At 48.3% G+C, this 16,459-nt stretch overlaps 1 protein-coding gene across 6 annotated transcripts in view; it reads left to right on the top strand.

Annotated features, from left to right (window-relative positions):
* The window catches only part of PPP3CC (protein phosphatase 3 catalytic subunit gamma), a 36,389-nt gene that overhangs the window by 10,191 nt on the left and 9,739 nt on the right, over positions 1-16,459 (top strand). For 4 of the 6 annotated variants that reach the window (XM_080370297.1, XM_080370299.1, XM_080370295.1 and 1 more), the window contains exons 2-6: positions 6,722-6,919; positions 7,217-7,341; positions 13,340-13,451; positions 15,644-15,789; positions 15,970-16,109. In XM_080370297.1, the coding sequence (XP_080226423.1) occupies positions 6,722-6,919; positions 7,217-7,341; positions 13,340-13,451; positions 15,644-15,789; positions 15,970-16,109 (721 nt within the window). Of the gene's footprint in view, positions 1-5,150; positions 6,117-6,235; positions 6,636-6,721; positions 6,920-7,216; positions 7,342-13,339; positions 13,452-15,643; positions 15,790-15,969; positions 16,110-16,459 lie in introns of those variants that run through there. The other 2 variants (XM_080370298.1, XM_080370300.1) reach the window with 2 other exon arrangements.

The following is a 16,459-nucleotide window of genomic DNA, read 5'->3' as shown; positions in this document are numbered from 1 at the left end:
GGAGGGCAGACGAGAAATGGCAATAGTAATTATTTCTGGCTCTTGCTGCATTTATGCAAGGAAGGTGTTTGCTTTACTTGGTGACCCTATTGAGATACTAGTGTTATGTTAGCACAGTCCAGTGGAAAGTGGAGAAGTTACTTATTTTCTCAGGTGGTAGGAGGTATCGCTCCGCTTCGAGATCACTTTGTTTCCACGTAGCTTCTTGTAGCTGGAGAGAGCAGCAGTTCTCTGACATAGCAGGGTCAGGGTGCCTGTGCCAGCACTGCTTCGGACTGAAAAATGACACAGATTATTTGTCAGGGCATGGTCTAGGCTTTGAAAAATTGGTATTGAGCATACATCTGTTTTTGCAGACTCTCGTGTAAACTTGCCCTGAGGCACCCCAGGGGAGAGAAAATGTCATGCAAACCGGCACGGGGATTCTTAAAGCAAAGACATCTCGGCATTTTGCGACCAGGAATTTGTATGGTTCATAATTTTGAGAAAATAAAGATTATTCCATGGGAAATTGGGTAATTGCTAATAAATATTAGGACTAACAGCAAGTTTAAATTTGCCAAGCTTACACAAGCTGCTGGGGTTCAACCCATCCTTGCTTTTTGGTCTGGACCCCCTGATAGAGAAGCACTGGAGCGAGGTGGCTGGAGCGTTGCTGTAGGTAACAATGACATCCATCACTTGCCTCCAGGGTTTTGTTCCCCATTAATGACTGTGAAAGCTCTGCACGATCCTGAAACTTAAGCTTTTTGCAAGCACAAAATGGCACGGCTGTTGCCTTTCGTTGCTGAACTTCTCCAGATTATTACCTTTAGCTGGCTCCCTTTGAGCCCTGGACTCAACTTTGAATAGACGAATGTAGGTTAGGTGTGAATGGGAATAGAAACGTCTGATAAAAATAACGTTGGGCTATTTGGAAATTGGGAGGAGAAAAAAAAAAAACCCAAACCAAAAAAAAACCACACCAACCCCCTGACCTGCTGCTCATGCTATGCACAGCTCAACACGGGAGGCAGCTTTCTCTCCGCCTTTCAAAGCAAGGTACGGACGGGTCCCTTGCAGACTTTTCCCTGTGAACATTTCTACCTTTGACAGCCAGGTCCGGCTTCCTCAGCGGTCAGATCTCCGTTGTGGCAGATGGACATCTGTCATCCCCAGTCGTCAAACTCTTAGCTGAACGTCAGTCAAATATTTCAGATGCCTTCCAGCACCGGGTGGAAGAGGGTGCAGTAATTGGAAGCTGTTAGTACCTTGCGTCTAAGAAAAGATGGCTTTCTTGTGCTTAGTTTTGTCTGAGCTGTACTGGCTGCTTCAGAATGCCCAAAATGTACTTTTTTTTTTTTTTTTCCCCTCCCCAAAGTGCATCTGTAACCATCTGTTCAACTATTTATCTGTAATATCGTTCCTCTGATGAGGAGCAAGCAGGGAAAGGGGCTGTTGCATTCAGTGCCCTTCACATTCGCTTCCAGACGGGTGTCAGGAGTTGCAGAGAAATCTCTCAAGTTTGTTAACGAGGATGTTTAATATTCCTGGGGGATTTTTTGGACTTGAAGCCCCACACGCCCCAGTGTGAGGGGCTGACGCCTTTTCATCTGAGCCCCAACCGCTCGGGGAACAGACAGAGTTTTGCTGTAGCTGCCACTTCAGGCAAATAGCACTTGCTCCTTTTTCAGTAATGAATCTCGCTGTGCTGCTTTGTACAGTCATCCAAGGGACTCTCAGATAATACAAACAATAACTTGAGGATCACTTTTATTTTCTCTTCCGTGGTACTGGCTCTTTTTGGAGACGTGGATGGGTCAGCCCTGCTCTGTCCGCTGCTGCTGCCTCCAGTCCGGGGAGGAGAGGATCTTTGCTTTGTTTCAAGCGCCCTCTTACAAAGATGCGTGATAGGTTACGTGGTCCGACCCAGTCCGTGCTGGAAGAGCCGTGCTGAAGCTTCATTGGGGCATAGCTTAAGTGTGGATGTAGAAATGCAACGCATGCTTTCCTCCTGGAGGAGTAGAGTCGTTTTGCACTGAGGGGTGAATAAATGGGCTGTGATGCTCCGATTTCGTAGAGCTGGTGGTAGAGAAGCAGCTTTTTGTCAAATTCTCCCATCCTTAACTATCCACGCCCTCTCAGAGTGCTGTGAGTACCCCCTTGCTCCTGGACCAGCGAATAAAATCTGTGTTAACTCTGCAGCCAATGGAACCTTGCGTGGCAGTCTAGCAAAAATATCCCTATCCTCTTAATTTTACTTAAGTCCCCTGAGCACAGCTGACCTTTTAATCCATTTTACACCTCAAAAGTTTACTTGCATTTGTGTCTTTTTTTTTTATTATTTTTTTTTTTTGGCATGTGGCCTGTTAGTGGAGTGGGAGCTGTAGTCTCCTCTCAGGGGTAGCCTACAGAGTGTGTTTTGATGCCCTTGTGAAATTTTAAGTCCCGGACCTAAAGATTTCACAATTAGAACTAGACTGGGTGCAACACATGGTTTTGTATACAAAGGGAAGATGGCACGAAGATCACAGCGTTGGCCGCTCGGTGTTGCGGATGTTTTATCCGTCGTTTTCATGAATTATGGTCTGTAGGCAGCGTATGGAAGGAGCTGGCTCCGAGGAGGAGCTTAGCACCCTGGATCGTCGGGCTGCCTGGGTGCTCTGCGACCAGCCATGGCATTTTTTTGGTGAGGTGGGGAGTTATTTCCCCGTTTTGCAGATAGGTGCAGAAAGTGGGCGAGACTCCTCCAGCCTTCTCGCTGCCCTGGGGGGGTGAGATTTCAGGGCAGCTTTTGCCAGGCTGGCTGCTGGAGGAGCCCCCTTCCTCCGCACCCTCCTGTGCCGTGCCGGTCACTCCAGCAGAATTGGGCGTTAATAAGGATAGAATTCAGATCTTTCAAAAAAAAAAAAAAAAAAAGTGGGTATTTGTGCATCACATAACCGCTTGCACCAAACTGACTACAGCCCTTAGACAGGTGATGCTGGCTAACAGGATTACTTACTTTGACAACACTAATTACTTAAGTACTCGTCCTCATCCCCTGCTGCATGGGGGAAAGCGGCATCGCTGGGTTTCGGTTTTCCCAGTGCTCGGGCTTCTCGTGACTCTCTGGTGTGTGGAGGATTTTTTCATGCAGCCCCCACGAAGCTTTTGAAGTGCTCGACAGCTCTGGGTGCGCTGTGGCACGGGTGCCTGCTCCAGCGCGGCACGACCGGCTCGGGGAATTGAGAAGTCTTTTTTTTTGGGTGGTTTTTTTTTTTTTTTTTTTTTTTTGGGGGGTGGGTTAGCAGGAGGCATAGCAAGCAGAAGACGGGCGATGTGGAGTAATCCCTTGCCTACATGAGGTCTTTGCTGTGCGTCTGCACCCCCAGGACGGGGCTGGTCTCTTTGGCATTTCTGGAGCAAGTTTTTCTCCCTGCAGGTTGGCTGGCAGACAGGCACAGCCGAGGAGAAGCCGGTTCCTTATCGTGCCCAGCTCCTTGTGGGAGTGGAGCCATGCAAAGCCAGCGAGGGAACCTACATAAAAGTTCTTGGCTGCTCGCATTGGCAGAGCCTCGTATTTTATCTTGCATAACTCCTCTCACTAGGGCTACCAAGAAAAGGCAAAAGCAGACCATGCCAGGAGCTTTTCATGGATCTCTTCTGAATTGTGTGGTGGGCAGCACTGCTCTTGTGGTCACATGCCGTCTCCATTAAGCTCTCTGTCCCCACTTCTGTGGGCTTTTTACTTTTGTTAGGGTGGCTCCGGAGTCCGTGGCTGCATTTGAAGGCCTGGAGCGATGGGGAATATGGAGCCGAGTGGTTCCTATTTCTCTGTTTTCTTCCTTGTAAATCATTTGACCTCCAAGTGCTTGCTCGCTTCCTTTGGAGTCGGATGGCAGATGCTAGGACAACTGCCCAGTTTGTAGAAGTACTTACGAATAATTTTCCAGTCGCTTAATGGCAGCGAGTGCCAGAGCCTCCCTTGCCCCTCGCTCTGAGTCCCGTGCCTACGTGTCCACCCTGCTCCTTTTGGCCTCCCTTCTTCCAGCTGAACTTTTGTGTCCTCCTCCAGCGCTGCCATCCCTGCACAGATCCGGGGTGGCGGTGGGTGGTGGCAGGATATATGAAGTTCTGCAAAACGTCAGGTTTTTCATTGGTAACCAGAGGGGTCTTTTTTTTTTTTTTTTTTTTTTTTTTTTTCTTCCCTTTTGGCTGTAGAGATGAGCTGTATATGCAGTAAAAAAATGTTGTCCGACCTGTGTTGGTATAAGCAGGGGTCTTGCTTAAACTTCTTTAATTGGCGGCTCCGTGGGGAAAGCACTGCGTGTGCTCTGGACCGTTTGAGGCACGTGGGGCACTTGGCAAATACACAAGCAGCGGAGCAAAATTTCCAAAGCGACTGATGAAAGAGGGCCACCTTATTGCAGGCACCGGCTCCCCTTTCATTATACCTGCTCTTGTTCTCCTCTGTCCTACAGTTCGCATTATTTGAAAATTGATGTTCAGCTGCAAAGAATCTCTTTGCTTTTTCCGTCTGCCCCCTGCGTTTCTAAGCTAAATAGCTGCTCTATTTGCATTTAAAAGAGATGGGTTGCATCTCTGTTAGACACTGTACTGTTTGACCAGCGCTATTGCTTCGCCTGTGAGATTCAACACACTTTGGCATATGGGATGTCTTTACCGGGTGGTGGGTAAGGACATCAACTTCATTAGCATATCAGATATTTTTCTTCTCTAGCTGGATTACAGTGAAGTGCAAATCTGTCTTTCACCACATGACGTGATCGCATCAGAAGCGGGAGATGTGGAAGCAGTGGTACATTATCTAGTGAGTGGGTTTCGTTACACGTGGGGTGTGTTGGAGGTACCGCTTACTCAGAAGCAGGCTGGCACCGTGTTCGTTACAACGGCTGTAAAAGGCTCGTTTGCTGTCCCGACTTCAGGGTAGGCTGGGGGATGCCCAGCAAAGATCTTAAAATGGTTTGGGTTGGAAGGGACCATAAAGATCAACCAGTGCCACCCCCAGCCACGGGCAGGGACCCCTCCCAGCAGCCCAGGGTGCCCCCAGCCCCATCCAGCTGGGCCCTGGGCACTGCCAGGGATGGGGCACCCACAGCTGCTCTGGGCAGCCCGCGCCAGCGCCTCAAGCAAAGAATTTCTCCCTAATATCTAATTTAAATCTCTCCTCTTTCAGCCTAAAACAATTACCTGTCGTCCTATTGCTGCATGCCCTTGTAACAAGTCCATCTCTGCCTTTCTTGCAGCCCCCTTTAGGTACTGGGGGGCTGCTGTAAGCTCTCCCCGGAGCCTTCTCCGGGCTGAACACCCCCAGCTCTCCCGGGCTGTTTGCGCAGGAGAGCCGGCAGTCTGTCCGGCTGCCTGCGCTCCGACGGACAGCCCTGCCTCCAGGACCTGTGTCCCTAAGGCTGGGAGGGTGAGCAGCCAGCTCCCTGTGGTACCCACGCTGGGGTAAGAAGCTTTTCCTGGGGCTGTGCATGCCACGTCGGCGTGCAGCACCCCGGGGAGCACCAAAACCCATCCCAGCATCTCCTCCTCATCCAGACTGCAGCATCCCTCCCTTGGCAGGGCTTGGTTGTAAGTGTTTCGGTCCTGCTGTGACCTGGGAGCGTTGAAAAGGCTGAACACGGAGGGCTGGGGAGATGCTGGTTGGTTGAGATGTTTTGAGAAGGAAATGGACTCCGGGACCTGAGATGATCTCTGTGCTGCATCACTGCAATAAGATGCAAATTGCTCTGTGGTGCGCGGGAGCCGCCGGCAGCTGGGCCACACGTTTGGGGCTGTTTGACAGCATTTGACTTCCAGTTTTTTCTCTTTTTCCCAAACATCCAGGCCTCCTGGAATTTATTTTAAAACAAGACACTATGCAGCCTTTAAATATTATGTAGGGGTGATGTGTTCTCCATCTTTTTTTTTTTTTTTTGTTTTTAAACTAGCCAGGCCCAGGAGACTGTAGATGAGGAAGTTAGATGGTTTTGACTCATAACTTATTTTTAATTTCATATGCTTTCTTTCTGCTAGAGGTCACCTTCTTGCAAATAATACAGTTGCCTTGCATGAACATAATAACAGCAGCTTTTGATGGGGTGTTTTTTCTACCTAGAGTTAAAACCCAGGGAATATGTTGCAAATAGGTGAGGCCTTAACTTTGCCTTAAATGCTGGATTCTGTCAGGATTTACCAATTACGAAGCTTGGGGTTAAGCTTTTTGAAGCGGCCCGTACAGAGAGGTGCGAGGCTGTTTGTTGCTTGGTGAAAGCAGCTTCTGTTTTGCGGGTGTGTGTGCGGTTTCCTGATAACTGAGGATTTTTACATATGGGTCCTCCTACCTTAATTGCCAGTTCCTGGGAACTGGTGTGTTTTTCTCCTGCTTTTGCTGATATTTGCATGCAGTCCTGTTTTAATGCAACGTTACAGTGACAACTATCCCCACCAAATTAGGAGACAGCTTTGGTGCCTGTGTTTTCTGCGGATGCATATGGCATTTAGTCTGCATACGGTGGCTTTTTAAACATGCTGAGGGGTGTATTCAGCTGCTCTGGCAGCACAGCTTTTCTTCTTTCGCTATTTGAGAGCATAATTTCGGTGGAAGTATGTTTCTGAGTGTATGCTCGTCTTGAGGCTTGGAACGAAAGCCTCCTGCTGAAAAGACTGTAATTCTTTCCCCCCCCCCTCCCCCCCTTCCCCTCTCCCCCGAAAAAAAGAGACGTGTTGCTAACTTCTTCGCTTCCATTTCCAGCTGTCCCATTTCCTCCCACGCAGCGGCTTACTCTGAAGGAGGTGTTTGAGGATGGGAAGCCTAGGCTTGACGTCTTGAAGAGCCACTTGGTAAAGGAAGGGCGCCTGGAAGAGGATGCGGCGCTGAAGATCATCAATGATGGGGCTGCCATCCTTAGACACGAGAAGACAATGATTGAAGTGGAGGCTCCAATCACAGGTCAGAGAGCTTTCTGCGGCTGGAGTCCTAAATAGTCCATCTAGGAAACACGAACCACTCAAAGGAGCAGGTTTGCTGCCGTGTTCCTTCCATCAGCAAGGTTTTTTTAAATTGCCTGAGCTCTCAGAAGAGAGGATTTTGCTGGTGTAGGTCGAGTACATCTTTGCAGAAGCTCAATGTAAAGCAGGGGTGGCTTGGGTCAGAGCACAGCCATGCGATGCTCCTTGTTGATGTCATGACCTTTCTTTTCTTAGCATGTAATTCTGTCCCTCTTTCGTGCTGTTCTTCCTCCCCTAGTGTGCGGTGACATTCATGGGCAGTTTTTTGACCTGATGAAGTTGTTTGAAGTTGGAGGATCACCCAATAACACCCGCTACCTCTTCCTGGGAGACTACGTGGACAGAGGCTACTTCAGTATAGAGGTGACAAATAAAGTTGAGCCTGGGGGTGCTGGTAGTAAACTAACCCAAAGTGTTGAACTAAGCTAGCAGATACAGATCTCTTACGCTGGATTTTACACTCTTGTTTTGCATGGAATGAAAATCATGTCGTAGGTAACTCACAGTATGATTTTGGCAGAACAGCCATGTCCCAGTGTCATGGTTGGGAATTGGATCCTCGCCCAGTGACAGCAAAACAGCAGTGGTGGGGTTAATGACTAAATTCTGGCTTCTGAACTCAAGTTTGAATATCACTTGTAGCTGTCAGTCAGGGAAACAAGAGGGAGAGTTGATTGTATGTTGCGGGCAACAGGATCCTACCAGGCAGTGGGAAGCAAATGTTTAAAAACTTACAGGATTCGGCTTTGCAGGGGAAAAAAAGGCGTGACGCTACTGAGTCACTGCTTCCCTACCGTCCCCCTGAAAGCATCAACCTCGCAATTCCAGAGTCAGGGTCAGGAAAAAGGAGCAATAAATCACCGGGGCTGCTGTACATCTTGCTGTGACCCACCGGCTTAGTGCCAGGGCATTTAATTGTTTTATCTAGCCATGCTGTGCCCGTGTGACAACCTGCCTTGTCACGATAACGCTGTCACCTTACAGACATCAGCCGAACACCTGGCGTTGTGTTAGGATTTTGCAGCTCTGTGGGCTGTCACCGACCAAGGAGTGGGTAACGCTGCGAGGTGTTGGTCTTAAAGGGCGAAGTAATCGATGGGTCCCTGTGGCCGCTGCTGCTTCGCTGAAGACCCGTGAGCGACAGAGCCGGCAGGATGAGAGAGCTGTCAGCAAATGCTGCAGACCCCGAGGGATTGCAGCTTTCTGGTTTCACAGAGGCAGAGCAGAGTGGAAAAGGGGTGTTTATTCCGGTTGGAGATAAATGGAATGGAGGCGGGGATGGAGAGGGAGGCATTTGGGGAAACGGAGGCACAAAAAGTGGCAAAACTACCCTGGAAAAACAGTTTAAGTGCTTTCCCTTCAAAGAGGGAGCGTGGATACCACAGCACAGGAATAGCTGAGCTGTTGGGTCTGCAGAGGAATCTTTCTTGGTTAAATTTTGGGGAGGAACTCTCCCGGACAGCGAAGGCGGCGGTTAACGCAAGTGTTTCTTTGAAGGATTCTGCAGAGGATTTAGGGGAGAGTACCGCTGACAGCTTGTGCTTTAGCAGCGTTCTGGCTTACTTCCAGCCTTGCGCTTCGTGTGTTCCTAAATACTGACAGCGAGCCAAGGTGTGACGATGAGCAGTTTCCGGGGTAGCGGGGATGGATGCTCGAAAGGTGGGGTTGCAGCTGTTGGGATTTCTGGTGGTGCTGGCAGGAGGAGCCCTGTAAACCCCCTGGGGAGGAAGGGGAAGGACAGACATCTGACCGCTTGTTCTGATGGCTTGGCTTGCACAAATTGGGTTTGCAGTTGTGGGATTTACCTGGAAAAGAGATTATATTCTAGCGCAGCAGTTCTTTCTGAGACTAGATGTGGATTTGTTTTAGCGTTAACCAAGAAACCTTCGAAGGAGAGTTTTGGTACCCTGAGTCTACGCACAAATTTTACGGATCCTGGGTGGCAAAGTGCTTCTCCTGCTCTCTACTTTTACCCTGCGATTGATCCAACACGGAGATTTTACTCCCAGATCTGCAGAAGCGCGTGCCTGTGTTGGGCATCAGTGCCCTCGTCTCTCTGTGCTGTGATAGTATGGGAGAATTCCAGGGGCATGGATGGATGATGAGTCCACTTTGGAGAACGGAGGTAGTGGGAAGAGGCATTGTTGGGTTTTTTGGTTTTGTTTTTTGAGGAGAAAGGCCTGAAAATTACAGGTAAACTTCATCAGGTCTCTGTTGTGACCCAATACTCTGAGCCAGGGCCTGTGCCAGGCAGCCTGGTGTTTTCAGGCTCGAGAGCCTGGGGCACTCGGTCTCCGCCAGCTCTGAGCAAGAAGTTTTTATTCCATGCTGCTCTCGACTCTCCTCCTTCCCCTTGCCCCCCACATCTGCAGAGGGAAAGCCATGGAGCGCTCCGTTACCCCACAGAGCTAGCATTGATCTTTCACGAAGCAGGGTGGGCTTTGATTAGTACGTGCGGGGGCTGATCCAAATGTCACTGATAAAGCAGAATCTCGAAGGCTTGATTCTCTTGTTCCTATTGATGTGTGCCTCTTCTTTCCACCTACTGCAAAGTGCAGCCAATGTGTTTTAAGAAATTCCCACCTGGGTGTGCAGAAACGGGTTTCTATAGTGAAACAGGAGGTTTGCTGCTGGCGTGGAGGATCGCTACACGCAAAGAGTTCATGGCGCTGAATGGTTGTCTTTGCATTATTTCTTTATTTTTGCAGACTACTGTAAAATGCAAAGCTGTGGCAGCTGGCCTCTGAAGTGCAGAGGTGGCTGATCTGTGAACATTTGGGGTTTGGAGTTTTGATTTGCTTTATCCCAGAGGCTCAGGTGATGGAGAGGCACGCAGGTTTCCCTGTGCTTTCACCACTGGGGAAGGCGAGGAGCACCAGCGTCATCAGACTTTCATGAATCACTGCACAAACTCGTGCATCCATGTGCTGGGTGGGGATATTATCGAGTGCCTGCCCAGAGCAGCTGATAATCATGACCTTTTAACTGAATGAAATAGGAGGTAATTGTATAATTGCATCCTGATGCAGGCAATCAGGAAACAAGATGCAAAACTGGGGGCCAAGGAGGTGTTAAGACAAACCCTGCTGCTTGTTAGCAGCCCAGATAACCCTTGTGAGCTTTCCCCATTGCTCTATTTGGTTGTCAAGGTAAAAGGAGCAGTTTGTGGCTCAGACAAAACCTTTAAAAAAAAACCCCAAAAGCCTCTTGTTCATCAGCTCAGCTGGATGTCTTGCAACAAATTATTTCTGGGCCTCTGGCTTAGGGAAATTCTCATTTAAAAACATTCATTCCCAGTAAGTATAATGAGGCCATGAAGCGTGGTTTGGTTGGTTTTGTGTTGGTTCTTGGTTTGGTTTTTTTTTTTTTTTTTAAAGAAAAGAGTTTGGGGGGGGGGGGGAAGGGAGGGAAGCAACCGTGTGAAAGCTGAGAGGGCTGATGTCGAGTGGAAGAGGACGCTGCGACGCCTTTGCTTTCAGTCCGTGCCACAAAGCCTGCTGCGACAGCGAGACGAACTGGCCGCGGGCTGGGACGTGGCAGTGGAAGGGCTGACAGGCAGCACGGAAATCAGGCTGAACACCTCCGTCTGGGGCTGCTGGTGAGGTGGCATCCTGGTGAAGGGTTTTCTTGTCAGTCTGCACGGGGAAAGATGCTTCCTTCAAAGTGCTTTAAGCTTCTGGGTTAACATCTCCGAGCCCTTGCGCAAGACTGCCTGTGTTAGTCAACGAGAGGCCATCCTGGTCCGTGAAGCCAGAACGCGGTGAACAGAATTGTTTTGTTAAATGATAAAGTGAAACAGTTATTACGACCGAAAACAGGATCTATGGAAAGACTAGATTTATCAGTAAAAATGGTGTGGTGATGGCGTGCGCCTTTTCCAGGCTAGTTTTTCAAATCCAATTAAAATGGGACACGATTGCTGCCTAATTACAGATCTGTATGTACGGTAAGCTCGCCAGGGCTGAATGCACTCCTCGATCCAGAATGCTGTTAAAGGGACCCAGTCGGTGTTGCGAGGTGTAGGTTGACGGGCCAAAGGCAGCACCGGGATGCAGGAATTCTGTTGCGCTCTGCCCCTTCCCTGCCCGCTCCAGGAAGAGCCGGCGGGCTCGGTGTTAAAACTTTTTCTCGTAAATGCTGCGTTTTGTCAAAGGTCCGAGAGGTCACGGCGCGGCGGGTTCGGCAGCAGCCCCTCTTGCGCTTGCGTTGGGGTTGCAGTTAGCGATTCCTCTTGCAGTTCTGCGGTGACTGCTGAGCTTTTCCCCTTGGGAGTGAAAGGAGGGGGGGGGGGGGGGGGATCAGTGCGTGGCTTTGGGCTTCACACTGATAGGCAGAATAAGGAGAGAAGTAGATTATTTAAGCCTAGTAAGCCGTAATTGTCTTGAAGTTGCTGCTGGGCTATTGTAAACACGCGGTAATCAATTCCTGGGCACGGCGCCTTGGAAGTCTGGGAAAGGGATCTGCACAGAACGCCGGGAAGCATCTGAGGCATGCGAGTGTAGAAACCTCCCTTGCTCCTCGTTCCAGCCCCTCCGGAGCTGGCGGGGGCTGCTGAATGCCCGTTACTCGCCGTTACCCCACTCGTACCTGGCAGCCCCCCTGCCCTTGTGAAATAGCCACAAGGAACTGCAGCGGTTCCAGAGGCCGCGTGCCCAGGAAGAATTGTGGTGTGGAATGAACTCCGTTCACTTGCCTTTCACTTTTCAAACACTTCAAATGTGTTTTTCAATATCTCTTCTTGCAAGTCGCTGACCTTCTACACATCCGAGATCCTCCTCTTTACTGGTGTGCATCTCTGCTTCCTTGCTTTGCCAGGGCTGGTTGCCTTCTCCAGTCCTTAGCAAGTCATTCGGTTCATTTAGAGTGGTTTTCACTTTTCAGTTCTCACGCTAGCCCAGAAGAGTGACATTTAGGTTGTGAACACGGGAGGTTAAAGCTTTAAATCACAGAATAAATTATAAATCGTTTGGTTGGGAGCATTCCTCCTGTTAACAGAGGCAATAAAACGTTCTTTTTGCTAGCCCTAACCTCGAATTACCTACCACTGGCCCTGATTCTGTTCAGTTTTAGAACTCAGAATTTGCAATCAAGTCTTTTTTTTTTCTGTATTAATTCTTAATTAGATGCAGACGGGTGCTTTACAGCTCCTTGGGGTTTTAGGGATCTCCCTGCATGCAGCTGGAATGACTAATGCAGAGCTTACCACGGTATTTAAGCACTGAACCCACAAGGTATCTAAGGTGTCTGTACTGGAAACTAACTTGAAACTGGTTTATTTTGGTTCTGGAAGTTGTTTCCATGCCACAGCAGCTGGTTCCCAGAAATCCGTGCACCAGATCAGCAAAGTTTAAGTGCAAAACTGCTGACAGACTTCATGGCTCGCGTTCTCAAAGGGTGTGCTGTTTCTGTAGCATGTCAGCCTAAAGGGTAAGCTCTTATTAGAGACTTTAATCCAGATCTTCGAGCTTGCTGTCATTATGGGTTGTCCTTCCAGCACTCAAAATCAACAGGGGAAATGTGATAACATTTCCCCAAACTAGATACCAGCCGATTGAGCTGTCAGCTTGACAACCTGTAGCGCAGAAGGGTAAGCACGCTTGCTTTCCAGCCCTTCCCTTCTTCACGTAGGGTTTTTTTGGAAAGACACCGTGAAATATTTCTGGGACTTGGGCAGAAATGATTGTTTCAGTTTGACTTTGCTCTGCGCCTCCTCAAAGATGATCTTCTTACAGGTGTTGCTGCTCAGATAGGGGATGTGGAAAGCCCTCTTCAAAGCCAGAAGGCTTTACTAAGCTTATTTTTTTGGCTGGGCTTTTCCTGTTTTGAACTTGAACTTCACATGACTGTAGCGTAAGCAGAAAAACGGGGCGGGGGAAGTCAGCGGGGAAGATCAAGTTTAATTTTTTCTGATGTTTAATGTACTTGATAAAATGGCTAGCAAGATGGTTGTCTGCTGTACTCGCTGGTCTCTGGTTTTGATTGCAGCGGGACATCTGGAGCGCACATCTCGCCGCGCAGCTGGTTTTGCTTTGCTGCTCTGAAAAATGGGTGCTTTTTTGCTTCGGTTTCTGCTGGAAGGAAAAGCTGCCCCCACCCAGCCCAGAGCCGGTTTCAGTTGAATGCGATCTCATTTGTCACTTCTCCAGCTCAGGCCTAATATAGAGAAATGCTCGGTGTGGCTTTCCCCCACTTGGCCAAGATAAGATCTACTGCCGATTATGGAGCTGGGTTTCTATCAGGGTTCCACTTTGAATTCAGCTTGTTGGGTGTCTTCCCAGAAACACTTAGTGAAGTCTACAGATGATTAGTGCCCTATAAAAGGTTTTTATTACATGCCATCTCCTCCTTCCCTTTCTTGCAGTGCGTGCTGTATTTATGGAGTTTAAAGATAAATCATCCCAAAACATTGTTCCTCCTTCGAGGGAACCATGAGTGCAGGCACCTCACAGAATACTTCACCTTTAAGCAGGAATGTAAGTATCAGCAGCATAAGAAGGATTTAAATATATTAACGTGTTGTGGCCAGGTGTGGGTCTTAATTTTTGTGCCTGCTAGGAGTGATATTGGTTAGCTCTGGAGCTGTAAAAACCTGCTGTCTTTTTTTTTTTTTTTTTTCCTGTGTATGTAGCTCGTCTATTTCAGCTCCTGCTAAAAAAAAAAAAAAAGAAAAACACCCAAAAAACCACAAAACCAAAAAATACCACCAAAAAACCCCAGATTTACAGTCCTGTAAAGTACTGAGCGCATGGAGATGTTGCCCTCTGGTTAGGAAGGGTGAGCGTGGATGGAAGAAACGCGAACGCATCTTCCCTGTCTCGCTGATGAGCCCGTTGCACGCACCCACCCCTCCCTGACTTTCAGACCCAGCAACATATAATTACTGCCAAATGACTTTCAGCTCCAGATTGTGCAGCTGGGATCAGTGATTACAATTGGAAACAAATAAAGGATTTGTTCCTCAGCGTTTGCACTAGGGAGAATCATTACCTTTAAGATCTTTTTTTTTTTTTTTTTTTTTTTTTTTTTTGTTGTTGTTGTTGAGTTAAAGATGGTTTTGTGCAGCGTTTCCATATTTTTAAACCAAGGATGGTGAAAGGTCGGGGAATGACCGCTCTCCCCAGAGGGTGACGGTCACTCCTCGGAGCAATAAAAAAGGTATCCATCAGCAGCACGCAGCGCTCTGTTAGGGGATAGTTGCTCAGGGACCCGACCTCAAGAAATAGTTACAGGCAAGACACAAGTCCAACCTGTAGTCCTTCAGCTCTGGATGCTGTTGGACCGGGGTAAGGCTGATAGGTACCTGGGATAATGACATCTGTTTACTCGGAAATGAGTTGGAAAACACCAGCCAGCGCTCTGCTGGATACTGTAGTCATCAGGTGGTGGTAGAAGAGCTCCCGTTGAGCTGGGCTCAATCTGAACCTGAGAGCCAGAGGTGATGGGTTTTTTCCCCCCTCTGGAAAACAGAAGATACTGCCTTTCCGCTTCCCGTATCGTAGCCTGCAGCTGAAAAAAACCTGTTAGTATCTCTGAAACAAAGTTGGAGGAAAGGGAAACTTTCCATCCGTGTGCTTTTTTTTTTTTTTTTTTTTGCTTTAGGCAGAAGCAGGTTTTATAGCATTAATGCAGCTTTCTGGAAGGCTGCGTTACATTACATACATTACATTAATGGCTACATTAACATATCGCTGCCCTGCGAAGGGGCTGCGGATGCAAGCAGACGTGCTTGGCATGCGGTGGTCTCTGCTCCTGCTCTCTGTTCTAACGGGAAGCGTTGAGGAATATTTCTGAGCATACTTGGAGGCTTGCTGTAAAAGCTAAGCTGCTTTTGGAAAGGCCACGGTATCTCTGTTTAACATATTGAAACATCCTCCTTGCCTCTGTTAAGATGGGGCATCCAGCGGAGATTGCGATCACTGGTAGCCCTGAGAAGGTCCTGTGTGAAGATTCATTTCGCTGCAGGCGTCTCGGTCAAATTCTGAGTCAAAGCACTCGGCGTCCAGCTGAAAAGGCAGTTCCTATCTTAAATGATTGTGCGATATTGCTGTGCCAAATTAAACAGCTGCTGCATTTCCTAGTGTATAATGTGCCCTAGCAGCTGAGGCTGGTGAGACTCTCCGGAGTCCAGAGGTGCGGTATGAACGCAGGAGAGTGATGGGCTGGCTTTATTCCTATTGCAGGTTCCTCTATTGCAGTGGCAAGCACCTAGCCTCTTTGCTATGTTAATCTTACTGCAGGTGTTCTAGAAAATAGCTTGAAGGGAGATTAATATTCTTGGCCATGTCCAGATTACTGTGAAGCCTTTTTGTCTTCCCGTCCCACCCGCAAGCATCGTCTTAAGTCAGCATTTCCAGTCGTACACGGTGCAAAGTTGAAATTGGTGGGCCATGGACGTAGAGTTTCCATAACAGCTTAGGAGCCGGGTGCCTTGAACTTCCTTATCAGCACTTTGGCTGATCAAAGCTTTGCTTAATGCTTCTTACACCAAGTAGGTTTGGATGCATGACTCCCCGTTTTAAAAAAAAAAAAAAAAAAAAAAAAAAAAAAAAAAAAGAGAAGAATACTAAAAAAGCTCCTCTTAACATCCTGAGCAGTCTTTGTTGTGTAAATGAGTAAATTAATTCAGTTCTTCCCTCTTTTCCTCCCCCTGCCCCCATCTTTCCAGGTCGAATCAAGTATTCGGAGCGAGTGTATGATGCGTGCATGGATACATTTGACTGTCTTCCTCTTGCTGCCCTCTTAAACCAGCAATTCCTGTGTGTTCACGGAGGACTGTCTCCAGAAATCACGTGTCTAGACGACATTAGGAAAGTAAGTAATCTCCGTGGTCTTTTCACGTAGCTGACAATTAATCATGTCGTTAATGGCTTGCTTGATGCCTGCACGGGGTTCCAGGCTGAGGCTCCTGTGCTCTGCGTGTCCACACCGTAGGTGTGCGTACGCTGCTGCAGCTTTCACCGGCGTTGTCCTGATTTTCTGTACCTTTTTCAGTTAGACAGGTTTAAGGAGCCTCCAGCCTTTGGTCCAATGTGTGACCTGCTCTGGTCCGATCCATCGGAGGATTACGGCAATGAAAAAACACTGGAGCATTTCGCCCACAACACTGTTCGAGGCTGCTCCTATTTCTACAGGTATAGTGGTGTTTCAGGGGGCTGTGACGGAGCAGAGCTTCTTGTCTCCCCTTGCGCTAAGGTGTGTGGGGAGATTCTTCACATTGCGCTCTGTGGGACTTTACGGTGTCCCTGGCTCTGAAAAACAAGTCTTCACTTGGCTCTAATGCACAAAAGCTTGTTTGTTTTTTCTTGTCCTGTAATGTTGAGCTCTCTTTGGATACGTTGCTTTATGAAATTGTGGTATCAGACAGCAGAGATGCTTCTTTTAGCTGGCAGGGTGCCTTTTGAGTGGTTTTCAGGCATTGGACAGTACCAGAAGCTCTAGGAAATAATCTTTTCCTGTCTCAAAGAGAAGCATTTGTGCTAAC

This window comes from Falco punctatus (genome assembly GCF_963210335.1).
Source record: "Falco punctatus genome assembly, chromosome: 20".
Lineage (NCBI taxonomy): Eukaryota > Metazoa > Chordata > Aves > Falconiformes > Falconidae > Falco > Falco punctatus.
This window is presented reverse-complemented; position numbering and strand designations above follow the sequence as displayed.